The 20793-nt window shown below is 47.3% G+C and overlaps 1 protein-coding gene across 5 annotated transcripts in view; it reads right to left on the bottom strand.

Annotated features, from left to right (window-relative positions):
* ANK1 (ankyrin 1) overlaps positions 1-20793 on the bottom strand; it is a 210984-nt gene that overhangs the window by 13919 nt on the left and 176272 nt on the right. For all 5 annotated transcript variants that reach the window (XM_057303493.1, XM_057303492.1, XM_057303494.1 and 2 more), the window contains 4 exons: positions 20661-20735; positions 18758-18889; positions 17780-17926; positions 2072-2630 (listed from right to left, as the gene is read on the bottom strand). In XM_057303493.1, the coding sequence (XP_057159476.1) occupies positions 2072-2630; positions 17780-17926; positions 18758-18889; positions 20661-20735 (913 nt within the window). The remainder of the gene's footprint in view (positions 1-2071; positions 2631-17779; positions 17927-18757; positions 18890-20660; positions 20736-20793) is intronic.

Genomic DNA, 20793 nt, shown 5'->3' with positions numbered 1-20793 from the left:
GCTCCCCATTCCACCCAGTAAATGCCGAAGTCTTTCATCTTCCTAGAACCTCAAGTCCTGACATGTCTGGCCCCATCACCTCCCTCAGTCACTCTGCTGTGATCAGTGACCTTCTCACTGTTCCTCGACTGTGCCTACTGCAAGGCCTTTGTGCTGGCTGGGCCTTCCACTGGATATCTGCCCTCCGAGACTCACATGGCTCACCCCTTAATTCCTTTTGCTCTTTACTCCAATGTCACGGTCTCAGGCTTCCCCGGCTACCCTATCCCTCATTTTGGCCATCTCCTCTCCACACACATACATACGACCTACCCACGTCACTCCTTTATTTTCCTTTTTAGCACCATCACCTAACTTTTCCCTTTTTATGGTGGGGGAGAGGGACAGATGGAGAGGGAGAGAGAGGATCTTAAGCAGGCTCCATGCCCAGCACGGAGCCCAACATGGGGCTCATTCTCACAACCCTAAGATCCTGACCTGAGCCAAGATCAAGAGTAGGATGCTTAACCAACTGAGCCACCCAGGAGCCCCTAACTTTTCCCTTTTAATGATTTTCCACTTCATTGGCTTTATCTCATTTATTGTTGTTGTGTCCCCAGTAGAACATAAACTTCTTGCAGATGAAGACTTTTGTCTGTTCTGCTCAATGCCACCTTCCCAGCACCAAGGCACAGTTTACAGGTGCCTGGCACACAGTAGGCCCTCCATACATACTGTTGGGGGAATGAACGAAATCCACCTGCCCCCACTGGAAGGCTGACCGAGGTCAGAGAACCGAGCTGTACCACACCGAGGCCTAGCGCCACACCTTCCGGTTCCCCCGTGGGCGGCCCAGTGCCCGTGGAGCAGCGGCTAGGCCAGCACGCAGTGTGCACGGCGCGCACCCAGCCAATGCGGCTCAGTGACTGATTGTCGCGGGTTGTTGGGGGATGGCCTCGGCCACAGGGACGCCACCATCTCACTCTGAATCCCCATAGGACCCATCTGTCCAATTCTCCCCCTCATCAAAGGATTCATTTGGGAAACAAAATGAAAGGACGTAATCCTCGCTGTCTCATCTTGTAAATGGCTTTCTTTTCCCTCCACCTACAGTCTTCAGGCCACACTGGGTAGACCCTGGGGAAGGGCCCAGTCAGCCTGAGCGGCCCGAGGAGCCAGGTGGGTGGGAGGAGGAAATGCGCACAGGTTTCCCGCAGCCCAGCCAGACCTGAGCCGCGGGGCTGTGGTGGGGGTGCACAGCCTTCAGGGAGCACACGGACCATCTCCTTGCTCTAGGGAAACTTGAGGAAGCAACTCGGGGGAAAGGGCCACCCACTGTGGCTCAGTTCCTGTGCCAGTCCAGGAAGGCCAAAGTGGTCCTCCGCACTCCGCCCAGGCATGGTGGGCTCATGGCCACAGACGTGAGTCGGGCCTGAGGCCTGAGACCCTCGGTGTTGGCCGAAAGCCCCCCTGCCTGACTGCCCGCACCGCTGCCTGCTGTAGGCCCAGGAGCAGCCCAGCAGAATCCCCAGCCTGCCCCTAACAAGCCCCCCAGCCTCACACTCTCAACGGGGCAAAGCTGAAGGGCACCATTATCAGCTCTGTCACACGCAGGCTGTGTGACTGCCTGAGTCACTCCCCTGGGCCCTGGTGCTTCTAGGTTTCTAAATATGGTCTTCCCCATGAGCACCCAATGGCAACAGGGCCCAGAGCACCTGCTCTCAGCTGCACTCAAGAGAGAGGTTGCTGGACCGAGCCTTATAATCTCTTTCTTCATGGCCTCTCCTGTGCCAACCGCATCCCCCCCCCCCCCCCCCCCCGCCAAGCCTCTCTCCTGCAGGCCTCACCCAGGGGCATCTTGGGCAAGGACTGGCCTTTACAGATCATGGCTCCACGCACACAGGACAGAGATCTGAGCACCGACTGGGTGACTTCAGCGGCAAGCCAGCGCCAGATGGGGCTGCTTCGCTCCCGGGCAGTTAGAACGCAGCGCTGGGGTGGGCGGCAGCACCGAGCAACTTCCTCTGCGCTCACTTCTCCCCCGAAGCCCAGGAAGACGGAAGGCATCCTGCCATGGCAGCCCAGCCCTTACCTGTCCTGGCTCGTCTCCATCACCCGACTCACGCTGGGGGACTCTGTGATGTGGGCTTGTACCCTCGGCTGGCCTGAAACAAGAGACACTTCATTCTCTGAGGCCTGCCCTGCACCTGCGGAGTCCTCCTGCCTCTCATGACCTGGCAGCTTCTCTTCTGACCTCTGACCTTCTTCCTGGTCAAGCAAATCGATAAGGCCATTTATGGCATCTGAATCCACTGTGTCGTCCTCCACAAGGTCCAGAGAGCCCAGCGTGGGGCCCTGGGGTCCCTCGGAGAGCACCCCCTCCGGCTTCCACTCGTGGCCGGTGGCATCAGAGTCCTCGGCCTTGCTGCACTCCAGAGAGGAGTCCTCAGCAGTGACCAGGGAGGGTGTGAGGCCTGCGGACCACACCTGCATGTCAGACATCTCCAGCATGGCGTCATGCTCCGTGGCCGCCAAGGGGATGGCGTCTATGACGGCCACCTCGTTCCAGTACTGGTCTGCACGCAGTGGAGAGGGAAGCGCGTAGTGCAGGGAGGCAGGGGACAGCAGCTCGTCCTGCAGCGAGGAGTAACCTGGATGGGCAGACAGAGGGCAACATGCTCCAGAAGCGATTTTTGTCACACACGCTTACGTGCAAATCCACACACACGCACACGCACACGCACACGCAGGCACAGCCACAGATATGCATGCACATTCCGGGTAGGGAGGCTTTCCAAGCTCAGTGTCCAACGCTCAGGCCTGTGGCTGCTGCCCAGGGCTCGGGAGCAGGAGAAACAAGGCTCTGGGATGGGTAGGGGACAGCCAGGAAGTGGAGGCGGAGGAAAGGGTCCTTTGCAGAAGGGCAAAGAGAAGAGATTGGAATTCTTTCTTATCCAGTTCAGAGCGCTAGATCAGGAAGCCTGGATCCGAAGGATTTGTGCTCCGATCTGTCTCCAACCAGATGAAAGCCCACTTCTTGATGTCTGGGCAGAAAGAAATGTTGCTCTTTCTTTGTTCAAAATGTCCCTTTAGCACAGTCCTTGGGGTAACCAGGCCGGGAGGTACCTTCAAGGGAGGGAACAGCCCCCAGATCTGGGGGCAGTAACCAAGCTGCCTTGGAGGGGCCTGATGGGATCCACTGAACACCCACCCTTCACGCCGTCGTCAAACGGGAAAGTGACTCCAGATGGAGTCACTTTTCCTCAAGTTGCAGACTGCTTCTGGAAGCTCTGAGTGATCTAAAGTGGCACGAGTGAGAGTTCTAAGGGCTCAGAATAGGGGGCTAGGGGGCGCCTGGGTGGCACAGCGGTTAAGCGCCTGCCTGTGGCTCAGGGCGTGATCCTGGCGTTATGGGATCGAGCCCCACATCAGGCTCCTCCGCTGGGAGCCTGCTTCTTCCTCTCCCACTCCCCTGCTGTGTTCCCTCTCTCGCTGGCTGTCTCTCTGTCACATAAATAAATAAAATCTTAAAAAAAAAAAAAAAAAAAGAATAGGGGGCTGGGTCAGAGGGCAGCAAGAGGCAGCAGGCCCATGGGCTGCTGCTTCAGTGCTCTGCCCGGGAGCTCCTGGCCCACAGGTTCTGCACTGTTCATGCCGGCCCCCGGTCAGCGGCGAGCTGCTGGGACTGCGGCCAGCTAGCCCAGGCCCCCTCATGCCTGGCCCGGTGGTCACCGTAGCCTGTTCATACGTCTATTCCTTGCGACTGGCTCAGGTACGCGCGCCTGCTAGTCTTCTGCTTGGCTCTGGCATGGGCTCCCTCATGTTCAGAAGTGACTCGGAGCCTGAGCGTGGGTCACATGTAAGTATATGAGGAATCTGAGTGCGAGCCGAATGGGCAGTGTTCTGTCAGTTGGCTCCTCCGCTCTCCTCTAGCCAGGAGTGGGGGTACGTGGATAGGGCAAAGAGGGCCTCTGATTCCCCTTCAGAGCTTGTGCCAATCTGTGGGTGGGAGAAAGGCCCAGAAGTGTGACAAGCTTCTCCATTCAGCTCAGCTCAGCTCAGCTGGGGAACTGGGGCCTAAAGACCCAGTGGCACCAACACAGGACCCTGGGTATGGGCGAGGCCACCCCTACAGTCTCTAGGGACCTTCCTGTGCCCGGAGAGGCCCCTAACCTAGCATCCAGGCTCTTCGTCCTGCCATTCACCCCTCGCCACCCTGCATCCAGCTCTTCCCTGGGCTTGGCCTTCGTCCACACAAATGGACCCTCGTCATCCCCAGGCTGGAACGCAGCTCCCGCTCTCCCATTTCTTCTCTGCTGGAGACGATACTATCTGCGGCTATCCTCGTTCACACACTTGCTCGACCAAAAGCTACTGAGGGCCACTTACGTGTCAGGAGCTGCGCTAAAGGGTTGAGGAGTACAAGTACACAAAAGCACACGAACAAGACAGGTGCTCTTCACCCTCTGTTTTCTTGACGTTTTCCCAGCAGCTTCGGCTTACCCCATTTCCCCCCATCTTTGAAACTGTCCTGTGTTCCCTCGCTAAGCTGGTTCGTACATTCTGAGGGCCAGGATGGTGTCTCCCTCTCCCCCTCTCACTTTCCTAGAACAGGATTGGGGCTCCATAGGCCTGGTGACTACTGCAGAACTCTCCAGATGTGTGAGGAGGACACAGGAGCCAGGACAGATGACCTCAGCGACATTTAGTAAAAGGTGCCAGGAAGCATGCTGTATGATTGACATACATCCTCTCTTCATCATCCCAGGAGAGTTTTCTTCCTGACTGATCTCTATATGTCTCTGTGGTTCCAGGGCCCAAGATGAGAAGGAGGAAGAGACCATCAGGTGCTGGGTGGCTGGGAGGGTGGCACTGCGCTCGCAGACTAACAGCTCTGGCCCAAAGGAGGAGGAACAAAGAGGAGGTGGGAGAGTAGGAGAAATGGGTGGGCCAAATCTTCCCGTGTTAAATCCAAGTCACTATATGTGGAACCATGACCTAAGGAATTGGGAAACCAGGGCCAATGGCCTGCAAACCCTCCATGGAAATCTCTGCGGAATATATGCGAGGAGAACATTGAGAGTCAAGTGGTTATTTTTAGAGTCAAGTGATTATTTTTCTTCTTTTTTTTTCAAAGATTTCATTCATTTACTTGAGAGAAAGAGCAGAGTGAGAGAGCGTACAAGCAAAGGGAGGGGCAGAGGGAGAGGGAGAAAGGGGCTGTTTGCTGAGCAGGGAGCCTGATGCAGAACTTGATCCCAGGACCCTGGGATCATGATCTGAGCCAAAGGTAGACGCTTAACTGACTGAGCCACCCAGGCGCCCCTCTTCTTATTCTTGAAAGCATTATTATATTATTTCCATTACTAATTAAGCATCTATTTTGTAAAAAACAAACAAACCCATACCTAATATGTTATTTTTCGTTGTCACAACACCCCTACAAGGAAAGCAATATTACTCCTCCTCTATAGATTAGCAAACTAGAGGTTCAGCAGCTGGCTCGGGGCACCGTTAGTAAGAGTGGTCTTGTCACTAGATTTTGCCAGTAGTATCTTATAAAATTGCTTTATTGAGGTGTAGTTGACATACAGTAAGTGCACATATTTAAAGTAGATAACTGGATAAGTTCCAAGAAACCTTCACCACAACGAAAAGAGGGATAGTCATAGCGCTTGAAAGATGTCCTCACGTTTCTTTGCGATCCTTCCTTCTGCATCCCCTGTTCCCAGGTAACCACTGACCTGCTTCTGTCACTGTACGTTAGGTTGCATTTCCCAGAACTTTCTACAGATGGACTTACACAGTGTACTCTTTTCTGGCTGGTTTCTTTCACTGGGCCTAGTGCTTTGGGTGTCATCCATGCTGCTGAGAGCATCGATGAGTTATCCATTGGTACCACTGAGCTGTGTTCCGTTAGGTGGGTACGTGACAGGTGGTTCATCCATTTACCTGTTAACACACATGTGAGTTGCTTCCAGTTTGGGGCTGTTACAAATAAAGCTGATTGTCCGTGTGAACATATGCTTTTTCTTTTGGGTACACACCTAGGAATCGAGTGGCTGGATCACAGTATGGGTGTATTTTAACTTCTCAAGAAGCAAAGTCTTTTCCAAATTGGTAGTCCCATTTTACATTCACACCAGCAGTGGATGAGACGGCCAGTTCCTCCATATCCTCGTTGACACCTGGTATGATCGGCCTTTTCCATTTTAGCCATTCTTACAGGGGGGTCGTGGGATCTCCTTGTAGTTTTAATTTGTGTTTTCCTAATGACTAACAATATTGGGCATCTTTTTACGTGCTTATTTGCCATCTGTATCTCTTCTGGGCTACCCGTCCGTTCAAATTTTCTGCTCTCCTAAAAATTGGGCTGTTTGTTTTCTTCCTACTGAGTTTTGAGAATTCTTTATATATTCTGGACACAAGTCCTATATCAGATGATTATTTCCAATATTTTCTCCCTATCTGTGGCTTAGTTTTTCATTTTCTTAACAGTGTATTTTGAATAGCAAAAGTTTTTGAATTTGATGAAGCCCAATTTATCACTTTTTTACAGATCGCACTTTTAGTGTCATAGCTAAGAAATCTTTGCCTTACCCAAGATTTCTAAGGTTTTCTTTTATGTTTCCTTCTAGAAGTTTTACAGTTTTATGTTTAGTTCTAGAAGTTTTTATGTTAGGTTTTACATTTAAGCTACCATCCACTTTGAGTTAATTTTTATATATGCTGATGCAAGGTATGAATCCAAGTTCATTTTTGCTTATGAATATCCAATTGTTCCAGCTCCACTTGTAAAAATTCTCCTTTCTCCACCGAATTGCCTTTGCACTTTTGTTGAAAATCAGTTGTTCATATGTATGTGGTTCTATTTCTGGGCTCCATTCTGTTCCACTGATTTCCCCAACTTTTATTGTTGTTGCTATTGTTGTTGTTTTTTTTTAAACCAGGAATGGATATCGGATTTGTCAAATACTTTTTCTGCATCTACTCTGATAATCACATGGTTTTTCTTTTTTAGTTTGTTAATCTGATGAATTACATTGACATATTTGTTATTTCTATTCTTTTAAATTTATTAAGGTGTGTTTTATGGCCCAGAATGTGGTCTATCTTGGTGGATGTTCCACGTGAACTTGAGAAGACTGTATATTCTGCTACTGTTGGATGGAGTAGGCTATAGACGTCAGTCACATCCAGTTGGTGACGGTGGTGTTGAGTTCAACTGTGTCCTCACCCATTTCCTGCCTGCTGGGTCTATCCATTTCTGACACAGGGGTACTGGAGTTTTCAACTCTGACAGTGGATTCATCCATTTCTCCTTGCAGTTCTCTCAGTTTTTGCTTCCCACAGTTTGATGCTCTGTTGCTAGGCACATATGCATTAAGGATTATTATGCCTTCTTGGAGAATGGACCTCTTTATCATTATGTAATGCCCCTCTTTATCCCTGATAACTTTCTTTGCTTTGAAGTCTACTCTGTCTGAAATTAATATAGCTTCTCATGCATTCTTTTGATTAGTGTTAGTATGATATAGTTTTGTCCATCCATTTACTTTTAATCTACAAGTGTCTTTATATTTCAAATGGGTTTCATGTGACAGGACGTGTTTTTTGATGCAATCTGAGTCTTTTAATTGGTACATTTAGACCATTGACACTCAAAGTGATTCTTGATATAGCTGGATTGATATCTATCATATTTGTTACCGTTTTCTATTTGTTGCCCTTGTTCTTTGTGCCTATTTTAATCTTCTACTCTTTTTCTGCCTTTCGTGGTTTTAATTGAGCATTTTATATGATTCCACCTTTTATTAGTTATGGATTCCATCCATATTAGTTATGCTTCTTTAAAAAAAATTTTTTTTAGTGGTTGCCCTGGTGTTTGCAATATACACTTAGACAGTCCACTTTCAAATAACACTACAGCACAGGTAGTGCGAGTACCTTATAATAACAAAATAATCTTAATTCCTCCCTCCCATCCCTTCCACCACTGCTGTGTATCACTCACCATTCATTTCACTTATACATAAGCATATATATGTGTGTGTGCGTGTGTACATGCACGAGACACATAAGCACGCATAACAGAACACATTATTGCTAGCATCATTTTGAACAAACTGTAGATCAACTAAGGGTAAGAAAATTGAAGATTTTATTTTCACTTAATCTTTGATGTTCCTCCTTACTTCATGTACATCCAGGTTCCTCACCCATACTGGCTTCCTTCTCTCGAAAGAACTTCTTTTAATACTTTTTGCAAGGCAGGTCTGCTGGCAACAAATTCCCTCAATTTTTGGTTGTCTGAGAAGTCTTTATTTCTCTTTCACTTTTGACAAATAAAATTTTAGAGGATATGGAATTCGAGGTTGGTGTTTTTTCCTTCCAACACTTTAAATATTTCACTTCACTTCCTCCTTATCTGCAGGGCTTCTAAGAGAAGTCAGACGTAATATTATCTTTGTTCCTCTGTAGGTAAGGTGTTTTCTGTTTTTTTTCAGGATTTTTTTCTTTATCTTTGATTTTCTGTGATTTGAAAATGATATGCCTTGGCGTACTTTTTGGCATTTATCCTACTGTGTTCTCTGAGATTTCTGGATCTGGGGGGTGGTGTCTCACATTAATTTGGGTAAATTCTCAGTCATTATTTTTTTCAAATATTTCTTCTGTTCCTTTCCTTCTTCTCCATCTGGTATTGCCATTATGTGTACTTTATGCCTTCTATAGTCCCTCCACACTCCTTGGATATTCTATTCTGTTTCTTTCCATCTTTGTTTTCTTCACTTTTTTGGTTTTGAAGATTCCTGTTGACATATCCTCAAGCTCAGAGATTCTTTCCTCAGCCGTGTCCAGTGTACTAGTAAGCCCATCAAAGGCATTCTTCGTTTATGGTGTCATCTCTAGTATTTCTTTCTGGCTGTTTCTCAGGGTTTCCATGTCTCTGCTTACATTGCCCATCTGTTCTTGCACGATGCCTACTTTACCCACTAGAACCCTCAGCATACTGATCACAGTTGTTTTAAATTCCCAGTATGATCATTCCAACATCCCTTGCCATGTCTGGTTCTGATGCTTGCTCTGTCTCTTCAAACTGCGTTGTTTGCCTTTTGGGATGTCTTATAAATTTTTCCTGATATCCAGATGTGAGGTCCTGGATAAAAGGAACTGCTGTGAATAGGCCTTTGTTAATTCAGTGGTGAGGTGTGGGGGGAGGAAAAACATTCTCCAGTCCTAAGATTAGGTTTCAGTCTTTTAGCGAGCCTCTATGCCTTTGGACTATGAGTTTCACAAGTATTAAAATTTTTTTCCCTCTACCTTAGGTGGGAAAAGATGGCTAGCATGGGCTGGAGTTGGGTATTTCTTTTCTGTCATGTGGCTAACTTTTAAAATTTGAGGGGCGCCTGGGTGGCACAGCGGTTAAGCGTCTGCCTTCGGCTCAGGGCGTGATCCCAGCATTCTGGGATCGAGCCCCACATCAGGCTCCTCCGCTATGAGCCTGCTTCTTCCTCTCCCACTCCTCCTGCTTGTGTTCCCTCTCTCGCTGGCTGTCTCTATCTCTGTCGAATAAATAAATAAATAAAATCTTTAAAAAAAAAATAAAAAAAAAAATAAAATTTGAGAATGTTTCTGTTTTCCTATGAGGACATTTCCCCCTCTAAGTACTGTCTTACCAGTGTAGTATAAGCTCTGACCTTTGAGTTTTCTTTTCTTTTTTCTTTTTTTACCTTTTGTAATGCAAGTGACCGACCTAAGCCTTTTCCCCCCAAGATTTCTATTTATTTGAGAGAGAGAGAGAATGAAAGAAAGAGAGAGCATGAGAGGGGGGAGGGTCAGAGGGAGAAGGAGACTCCCTGCTGAGCAGGGAGCCCAATGTGGGACCCAATCCTGGGACTCCAGGATCACGACCTGAGCCAAAGGCAGTTGCTTAACCAACTGAGCCACCCTGACCTAAGCTTTGATTGCCCAGATATCCACTTCAAAGATAGCTATCTCAAATGAACACATTGCCAGGCACATGACTAGGTAAAGGGCCAGGCCACCTGCCCTGACTGAGGCTCCTTTGTTACAGAGATCTTGGTTGATTTCAATAATTGATCATTTGGGCCACTTGATTTTTCTTTTCCCATGCTTTAAATTCCCACTTTTATGTTTTAAATTTACCAATAAAGAGTGAACCCATGAAGGCGCCTGGGTGGCTTAGTTGGTAAACTGTCTGCCTTGGGCGCAGGTCATGATCTCAGGGTCCTGGAACTGAGCCCCATATGAGGCTCTCTGCTTGGTGGGGAGTCTGCTTCTCCCTCTCCCTCTGCCTGTCCCTCCTGCTTGTTCTTTCTCTCTCTCAAATACATAAACTCTTTAAAAAAAAATGAGCCTATGAAACCTTAAGCCCCTGCTCTCAACCCCTCAAAAAGCAGAACCCCAGCCCCAAGCTTGCTCTCTTTCCTCACAACCTTGCTATGTGGCCCTAAATATGCCATATAAATTTGAAGTTCTGTAAGTAATAAAATTCCCCCCCCCAAGGCCTCCTGGTGGTTATTGCTAATGGGCATCTTGCAATCATAATAAGAACCACAAGGGCTGGTCCAGCCACAATATTAGTTATTGATAGGCTGAGTCCAACACACAACAACTGGCATCCTATCAATTTTGATGTCTTGTGTTCTTACTTACATTCAACTCAGACTACATTCTAATTTACCTTTTACTCTCTTGTTTGACCCACAGGTTATTTAAGAGTGTATTATTTAGCTCCAAATATTTGAAATTTTCCAGATATCCTGTTTTTGTTTTCTAATTTAGTTTCACTGTAGTCAGAGACCATGCTTTGTATATCTCAAATTCTTCTATATCTGAGGCTTGCTTTATGGTCTAGAATATGGTCCATGTTGGTATAAGTTCCAGATGCAACTGAGAAGACTGTGCATGCTGCTGTTATGGGATGGAATGTTTATAAATGTCAATTAGGTCAAGCTGGAGGATAGTGTTGTTCAAATCTTCTATATGCTTACTGATTTTTCTACTTGTTCGATCAGTTATCAAGACAGGGGTATTGAAATCTCCCACTATAACTGTGGTTTTATCTATTTCTCATTGCAGTTTTCTCAATTCTTGCTTCCTGTATTCTAAAGCTCTATTACTAGGTGCATACACATTTAGGACTGTTATGCCCTCTTGATGAGCTACTTATGCAATTATTTTCCTCATCACTGGTGATATTCTTTGTTCTGAAACCTACTTGTTTGATATTAATATAGCCATGCCAGTTGTCTTTTGATTAGTTTTAGCAGAGTTTGTCTTTTCTCATCCTTTTATTTTTAAGGAACTTATATTTTGATATTTGAGGGTATAGTCAAGATTTACCTATATATTCAGTATGACTATCTCTGCCTTTTAACTGGAGTATTTAGACCATTTACGTTTAATGAGATTGTTTATATGGTTAGGTTTAAATCTATCACTTGCTAATTTCTACTTTTCTATTTATCCCATCTTTTCTTCTCTTTTTCTTCTTTACGTGTCTTCTTTTGGATTAATTAAAATTTCTTATGATTCCATGTGATCTATTTTGATGGGTTATTAGGTATAATTCTTTTATTTTTTCAGTAGCTGCTTTAAGGCTTATAATATACATCCTTAATCTATCACAGCCTACTTTAAAAAAAAAGACTTATTTTTTTAGAGAAAGACAGAGAGTGTGGGAGGGGGAGAGGAGAAGCAGACTCCCCGCTGAGTGTAAAGCCTGAGGCAGGGTGATCCCACAACCCTGAGACCATGACCTGAGCAGAAACCAAGAGTCAGATGCCTAACTGAATGAACCACCCAAGTGCCCCTATCACAGTCTACTTTGAAATGAAATTATAACACTTGGTTTTATAGTATAATAAGCACCTTCTAAAAGTACACCTCTGTTTTTCCCTCTTGACTTTTTTGACTTTTCTACTATTGTTGTCATACATTTTATTTTTACATATGTTATAAACCCAACATTACACTGTTATTATTTTTGTTTACACCGTTGATTATCTTTTAAAGAGATTTAAATAGTGAGGAAATAATGTAACTAACTAGAAAATTATGTATTTATTCTTGCAGTTAACATTTTGGGCACTGTTAGTTCCTTCTTGTAGATCCATATTTCTGTCTGGTGTCATTTTACTTTGGCCTGAAAGACTTTTATTTATTTATTTTTTAACATTGCTTGAAGCATGGGTCTCCTGGTGATGAATTCTTTCAGTTTTTGTATGTTGTGAAGTCTTTATTTGCCTTCATTTTGGAAAGCAATTATTGCTAGGTATAGAATTCTATGTTACTTTAGAGGTGTTCTTTAAAGATGTGGTCTACTTTAAAGATGTTGCTCCACTGTCTTCTGACTTGCATTGTTTCCAACAAGAAGTTTGATGTCATCCGTATCTTCGTTCTTTTGTACATAACATGTTCCTTTTTCTTTGGCTACTTTTAAGACTTTCTCTATCACTGGTTTTGACCAGTTTGTTTAAAATACGCCTTGCCATAGTTCTTGCACATGTGGTACACTGAACTTCTTGGATCTGTGTATTTATAGTTTTCATCAAATTTGGACATTTTTCAGCCCTTATTTCTTCAAATGCTTTTTCACCCATTCTCTGTTGGGAACTCTATTTTTACAAATATAAGGTCATCTGAAATTGCCCTATAGCTCTCCGGTGCTTTTTAAAAATGTTATTTTCTTTTGAGTTTTGAAAAGTTTCTATTACTATGTTGTCAAATTCACTAATCTTTTCTTCTGTACTGTCTAATCTCATTCAGTGTATTTTTCATCCTACACATTATAGTTTCCTCTCTAGAAGATTGGCTTGAGTCTTTTAAAATGTTTTCTATGTCTCTACTTAACTTTTTTAACACCTGAAATACAGGAATAATAACCGTTTTACCATGCTTGTCTGCTAATTCTAACATCTGTTTCAGTTAAGAGTCAGTTTTAATTGATTGATTTTTCTCTGTTATGGGTCACATTTTCCTATCTCTTTTTATGTCTGATAATCTTTAACTGGATGTCAGATGTTGTGAATTTTATCTTGGTGGATGCTAGATATTTCTGCATTCCTATGAATACTCTTGAGATTTGTTCTGTTATGCAGTTAAGTAAGTAACTTGGAAGCAATCTGATCCTTTTGAGGTTTGCTTTCAAGGCTGATTAGACAGGACTAGACCATTGATCACCTAGAGCGAGTTTTTTTTTCTATTTCCAGATAAGACCCTTTTTTGTTCCCTATGCAATGTCTCTGAATGATCAGTCTGACTGTTAGGAATCACTGATTAATACTCAACCAAAACTTGTGGGGGACCCTCTGAAGATCTCCAGAATTCTCTAAGCACCTATGTCTCCCCTGGTACTCTATATCTCGGCAACTCTAGTTGCCCCATTCTCTCTCAACAACTTCTCTTCAACCTAGGGAAACTTCTTGGATTTCTCTTCCCTATGTCATGACCTAGAAACTGTCAATTACAGAGTTTTCCTCAATTGTTTCCCATGTCCCATGGATCACTGTCTTTTGTTGACTAATGTCCAAAGTCATGAAAACTGATGTTTCATATATTTGGCCCATTTTGAGGTGTGGGGGGCTATTTTAAGCAGGAGGGTATATTCAGTCCTTATTTATTTACCTCATCTTAAACAGCCCCTCAGTTATAGCCAAGTGAATATTCTGTCGCTTTTGGGAATCTCAGTAAGACCTGATAAAGACGGGAAGAGGGTAGCTCTCCTGGTCACAGAATACCTGAGGCTCATTTGGTTATCCTTGGGGACCTTTCTTCCTTAAAACTTTCATGGTGTTTACTTTAGTGGAATTTCACCCAAATGAAATGTGTCCATGAAGAGAACTCATGCACACCCTCTCCTAGGACCTCCTGCGTTTTCTGGAGCCCCTCCTCTGGTAATAGTGTTTATGGTGTATGCCTCACTGCTCCCTCTCAGGCTCCAGAGGATACCCACTGATCTAGCCACACCCCATAAGCTTAGATCTGAGGCTGCAGGTGGCCATACAAAGTGCCAGTGGGAATTACTATTAAGTCAGAGCCATGCTCCTCAGGCCTGAGCACATCCTCATGAGGATTATCTCACAAAATCTAGGGTGGACCAGACCATAATAAGGTCTGCTGAGTCCCTTCGGTTGAGTTTCAGAAATGCCTGTCTTTCTAACAGTTTCATGTGGCTCTGGCACACCTGAGTCACCAGCCCATCCCTCAGTCTGGAGCTTCCCAATCTGGGGTTGCATTTTGGGGAGATCAGGTAAGAGGCAACTGCAGATACTGCTTTGGGGCACAGCACAGGCCCGCAGCCCCTCCCCAAGTCTCTCCTCTTCTCTGGTTATCCTGCTGGGTCTCTGCTAAGCAAGATGTAATGATCACCCTCAGAGTTCAATGTTAGTAGCAAGCTAGACAAGGAGTGGACAGCCACCCTGGCCTCAGACAAGAGCCACATTAACCAGTTGTATTCAGGAGCTGACAGAAGTGAAACACATTTTATTTCTGAGTGGACATTTCCACTTTGGTAAGTCCAACTTACCAAACAAATGGACTGACAAGTGTGGATGGGAGATGTCCATTTTTTCCCTCTTATATGAGAAATCTGATTTGTTTTTAGAAACATGCTTTTCTTTCTCTTTCTTTCTTTCTTTCTTTCTTTCTTTCTTTCTTTCTTTCTTTCTTCTTTTTCTTTCTTTCTTTCTTTCTTTCTTTCTTTCTTTCTTTCTTTCTTTCTTTCTTTCTTTCTTTCTTTCTTTCTTTCTTTTTTTGGCTTTATAGGCAATATTTTTCTTCATGTTTATTACACAAGAGCCCAGGGCAGTCCCCTCCTGTGGAGGGGAAGAAAACTGGCCTTTGAACTTAAGCCCCCTCCTGCTCCGACCAGGCAGGTGCCTATGGCAAGAGGAGCCAGGACAGAAGGAAAACAGACCTCGAGTTTCTGTTTCCCTGACAGCACAGAGCACCCAAGTTCTGCCCTTCATCCCCATCGCTTCATAAGGAGGCTTAGACAAGCAAAGAAGCAAGGTAAAGTGCAAAGGAGGCAAAGTCCAACTGTGACATCTGTGTGGCGGGCTGGGCGGGCAGCAGGACAAGCCATCATGAGCCCCTGCCCAGGGGAGTGCCAGGGGAACCACGGGCGGCTGCTCTCTCCCCATCCTTCTGCCTCTCAGCCCTCCTGCTCCTTCTTTCCAGGCCAGAATGGTACCCAGATATGGGGTGGTCTTCCTGGGACGGGGAAGAGGGCAGGATAAACACACAGAAGCCAATTCTAGTGCCAGAAAGGCAGAGCAGACCAAGCCAGGTGTCTGCTCGTGAGTGTCTGCTTGGGCCATGGTGGGGAGCACCAATCAGGGCACATGGTGTCCATTAGGAGGCCTGCTGGATGAGGGGTGGAACGGGTGACAAGGCTGGACAGGGAAGCCAGGACGCATAGAAGCATTCAGTTTGTGATGGTCTAAGATCGACAAAGCAGGGAGGGGAAGCCTTTGAAAGCTGCAGTTAAATCACGCTACCCTTACGCGCCAGGGCCTCCAGCGGCTCTCTGTCTCGCGCCAGTGAACCCAGTGTCCTCGGGGTAGTCTGTAAGAGCTGGGCCCCTGCTGCCTCTGAGCCCTGCTCCCGCCCTGGCTTCCTCCCTCCCTCTGCTAGTATGGTGTAGCATTCACTTACATATTACGGTGTTTCTCCAAACCGAAGGTAGGCTCCCTGGAGGCAGACTTTTAGGGGATCTTTGTGCATGTCTGTCTGAGAACTGATTTCTCTCTCCTGCTAGACCAGTGCCTGGGATGTGGTGGGTGTTCAAAAGCTATTTGCCAAATGATCAGACCAACTAAAACAGAGCCTTTTCCACCAGTATTTCGAACGCTGTTTAGGCACCAGCCTCCCCAGGCCTGACTGAGCCTGCGAGTCCTGCGGCTGATGGGAGGCTCACAGATGCCTTTTTTTTTTTTAATTTTATTGTGGTAAGAACATGTAACATGGGATCCACCCCCTTAACATAGTTTTAATTGTCGTCCTGCCTTGTTTATGCTCGTGTAATTCTATGTGCCTGCTGGCCTCTAGGTACATAACTGGGACACAAAACAACAAAAGCTTGCTGATCTGACCTGACAGAAACAGCACCAAGTGATCAGATATCACAGAGAAAAGGAGAAGCGCTCTGTCACGTGGATTTCCTGAAGTTTTTAGCATCCCTCAGCGTCCCTCCCTTTCTCTCTCTGCGGAAGGGAGCTGGGCTCCTTAGCAGTCCCTGCCGCGCTCTGGCTTGGTCCCCTGAGGGGTGTGGGAGTGGACCACTGTCTCGGAGCCTTTCAATGCCAGGTATGAAGAGTGAGCAGTGCGCAGTACGCGGCCTCCCCTGGAGCCAGAGACAACTCCCTCCCCCTGCACACACGTGCACACACGCCCTCACGCGCAGCCGTGGGACACGTGGGGAGGAAGGGCTGGAAGTCTTTCACGACATGCATCTGTGGAGGTGGACGGCTCCTGGACACTGGCTGAGGTGGAGACAGTGGAGACAGGCAGTGCGAGAGAATGAGCAGGCTAGAGGCCCAGGTGAGGTCAGAGGCAGAAGAGAAAGACGACAGGACGTGATCAACAGATGAGCCCTGTGGCCAGTGGAGCTAGATGGCGTGTTTCAGGACACACAGGACGCGCGCGAGAGAAACGTGTGGGGGCTCAGCATGCACAGGCTCCACCTGGCAAAAGGAGGCTCCACGCCCAGAGCCACCTAGAACTCACCCGCTGGGGGCATGACCCCGGGCCGCAGGCACCTGTGCAGCCAGCACGGGAGTGCGTGGCCAGGGGCGCCCGAAAACTAGCAGCCTGGGGAGGACAGCGTGGTGCGGCTGCCATTGGTGGCATATTGGGCACCAGAGAAATAAAATGGTTTCTTCAAGGTCTGTAAGGACTCTTAGGAATTGACTCTAACCTGCTGACTTTAAGGAGGAGGAGATAGCCCAGCAGCTCATGGAGTCAGGAGGAAAGAAGGGACCAGAACCCTAGCTTCCTGGCTCCCACCATAGAGCAGGGCCTCTGCTATTTCTGCGCCCAGTGGCTGGAGAGAGGGCAAGTGAGGGAGAGGCCGTGGGGGACCCCAGCCCCTCTCCTTCATGCAGGTGGCTACTTTCACTGCCGCTGTAAGGAAAGAGGTGCATGGGAGGCACCCCCCACCAAGTGGGGGTCCTGGGGGCAAGGGGCAGGGGCCTCCGGGCTTCCTCCCCTTGGGAATGGTCACGCTGGGGGTCTGCGCCATGCTTGAAGCACATTAAAAAGAGGGAGAGGAAAGAGATGGGGTGAGAAAAAAGGGAGAGAGAGAGAGAAGGGGAGACTAGACTCAAAAAAAAGAAGCCCACTTAGCCTCACAGAAGGGTCGCAACAGGACTTTGAAAACACTAGCTGGCTTATCCACATCAGATCTTGGGCCCAAATCTCCATGCCCTTTGCTTCTCTATCACTGACTGTCTTACAGATGGGAACACAAGCCCCAAGAGGGTCCATTCCTGGCACAGAACTAAAGAGAGGGGTGGGGAGTCCAGCCCCTGCCCCGACCCCAGCTCTTCCCTGGACCACACCAGGAGCCTGTCTCCGCAGAGAGCATCAGGGAGCCTCTCTGTCCAGGAGTGCACACCTGTCTGTCTTGCTCGCCTCTGCACCCACCACCACCAGGGAGGGAGGGCGTGGAGGTCCACCTCCCACCGAAGGGAGAGATGGTTTCATGAAGTGTCATGTGCTGGTGCCTGGAAAGTGGCGCCAGGCTCAGCCCCAGCTCCTTCCAGGAGACACTCACCATTCATCTGGGAGGGTGATGAAGAGTAGTCCCGGTCCGCGTGCCGCCGCTCAGGTTTCAGATTGCGGCTTTGTCGGCCGGAGCCCTCCAGCATGTTCACGATCTCACTCCGGTCAATGTTCCGCAAGGCTGCGTACAGATTCTCCACTGCAGGGGGGAGAAGAGAAGGGACGCTCGCTGGGGGATTCTCATCATTGTGGGTGGGGTGGGAATGTGGGGGGGCTCCGAGAACTAGGCAGGCGGGAAGTGGGGGATGGGGGTGATTTATCTTCTCAGAATGTGGAGGCACCCTCTTTTGTCAGAATCAAAGCTACCTGCCGCTTTGGGGGATATTTTGTCATCCTTCCACAGATCTTTTCCAAACCCCTAATGGTGGCCAATTTCAAAGCGTGGGAAGACTGTTGTTTGTCATCTAAGAGGAATTCCACAGGGAATGAGAGTGAGGGAATTGGGTACTGTCCTTTTGAAAACCTTGGTCCTTGCAGTCGATTTGAGATGCAAATGCAGACACTCTGTTTCCTCTCAGTGTTCCTGAGGTTGGGAATTTAGTGGAGGAAGAGCTGAAAAGAGTGAGACAAATCTTCCCTCCAGGTTGGAGGGAAGATACTCCCGCATCAGGCAGGATTTGCTCCCCCTCCCCCGCTCTGTCCTGAGAGGACGGTGCTCATGTGTTTGAGACCCTCTACAGGAAGTCACGCACCCTGCACCTATGTGGTCATCTCAGTCCCCGTGTGACTGTTCTCTTACTCAGCTGGGGAAAGGCTGAGGCCAAGGTTCTCCTGTCTTCTCATGACAGGATTGCCTAGAGGACCGGGACCCTGAGAGCTGTGTGTGAGGGAGACAGAGAGACAGAGACAGAGTGCAAAAGGGACTGGTTCCAAAGGCAGGGATCACAACCGGAATGGGAAGGAAGAATCGCTCGGATGAAGAGGCACGGGCTTTGGAAAGAGAAGGCTTCCCTAGCTTAATGGTACTGACTGTTTGCGCTTTTGCCTTCACGGATGACCCAGAGGTTCAACAAGGCCACACTCTGTTCCAACAAGGAGTTGGGGTTTTCCACGCGGATCCTGTTGATGTCCTCCACGCTGAACTGCAGCTCCCGAGCCAACTCTGCAAGCAAAGCCCGGAGGCCGGCGGTGAGCCACGCCAGAGCCAGGCTCCGGCCCCCAGGGGGCGCCGCGGAGGGGGGCATCTGGCGGGGAGTACCAGGCATTAAAGGACAGTCTCCCCATGGATTTGGTAGTCCTTCTTACCCAGAAGTATCTAGTGAAACAGAGATTCCCGCATCTTTGTATCTCCAAAAAGTGGGGCAGGAAGAGGAGTGCTCAAAAAGTAAGTAGTGAATGAATGAACGAATGAATGTCCTTTCTTGCTTTCATCACTTCAAATATGAGATGACAACACTGAGCCTCTCAGCACGGCCAGCGCTCATCAAGGTCACAGAACAAGCCGATGCCAGAGCCGGGCGTAGGCTGAGCTGGCGGATGCCCACTCCAGGGCTGTCCGAATGACACCAGGATGCCACTCACTTTCCACCAAGAAGCAATTAGAGTGGAAATGCATTTCTGTACTTAGGTTTCTTCAGGGAAAGGCATTATTTACATTTAAAATGAAAATACGAGTTCCCATCTAAATGCAAGGCAGTAACACAGAATGTTTGCTTTTCCCTCCCATTGTTTTTATTGTTATTTCTCACAGGTGCTTTGGAAGGGAGAACAGCCTCACAGTCCAATTTCAAGGATGAGGGAGACCAGAGGGACAGTGGTAGTAAGAATCACAATGTACACGTTCCCCCCCCCCCCCCACACGAAGCAGCAGACGTTCTTTTCTGGCTTAAGAATGAATAGTCCCTGAGCTTCTGTTGTAAATTTTTGTCACAGAGTCTTTCAGCAAGTTATTGCTAAGGTTTCTGAGTGTCTGAAGCCCTCTCTGCAGGGCGGCTGAGTGAAGGAAGTCCATTCATTTGAAAGCTAACAAAAAAGTGGGGATGGATTAAGTTATAGGGCCGGTGACTGAGTAAAACACGTTTTGAGCTTTCTTTTTCTTTTTCTTTTTGTACTATACAGTGGCTAACTGAACATAATAAAAAAAAACGAAAACCATTTTGAGCTTTCACTGTATTTTTCCCCCCACACAGCCTCACTTCAAATGAGATCTGCCCTTTCTGTTGACGGGACTTCTGGTAGACCTTCAGCAACAGTCAGAGATTATAAGAGAAAAATTTTGACTCCTCCTTTTCTCCCTTTCTTTCCGTCAACAAAGCCATCCTTTGAGGAAGGGCAATGTGAATACAAGGAGCAGTGGCAGGCGGTCAGGAGACGTAGTTTTTGTCTCTGTGTTTTTTATCTGTTTGATGGTTTTCCAGAGTTCTCTCACTAACTAGCTACAAAACTAGAGCCACTCTATTTAGCTGGACCTCAGTCTTCCCATCTGTAAGATGAAGAGATTCAGATCTATTCTAAGGTCTCTTGTAACTTCAAAAGTTACTTCTTTCTGGGGCACCTGGGTGGCTCAGTTGACTGAGCGTCCAACTCTTGGTTTCAGCTCGGGTCATGGGATCAAGCCCCGCATTGGGCTTAGCACTTAGTGTGGAATCTGCTTCAGATTCTCTTTCCCTCCTGCTCATTCTCTCTCTTTCTCTCAAATAAATAAAATCTTAAAAAAAAAGTTAATTCTTTCTTATAAAGAAAAACCAGGCAGAAAATGGAGGAGGGAGGGAGCTCACTTTGCACTGGCACCCAAAGGCATTGCTGGGGCAACAGACTCATCCAAGACAATCACACATCGGATGGTGAAAGGAGGTTGCTCAGGAGGGGGAAGGAGTTGTAGGGGTATGTGTAGCCTGGCAAAGTGCATTTCTGCCCCCAATTCCCCAACTCACCCGCCCAGCTGAGGCCAAGGTGTTCTGATATAATAGCCATCTTCATATCTGCTCGGTCTGTCCCACTGAGGGAACCTGGGGAGAAGCATTGGGTTGCAGTCAGTAGTCTTGGCAGGACACACCATCTGCAGGT

Source organism: Ursus arctos, unplaced genomic scaffold, assembly GCF_023065955.2.
Source record: "Ursus arctos isolate Adak ecotype North America unplaced genomic scaffold, UrsArc2.0 scaffold_27, whole genome shotgun sequence".
Taxonomy (NCBI): Eukaryota; Metazoa; Chordata; class Mammalia; order Carnivora; family Ursidae; genus Ursus; species Ursus arctos.
This window is presented reverse-complemented; position numbering and strand designations above follow the sequence as displayed.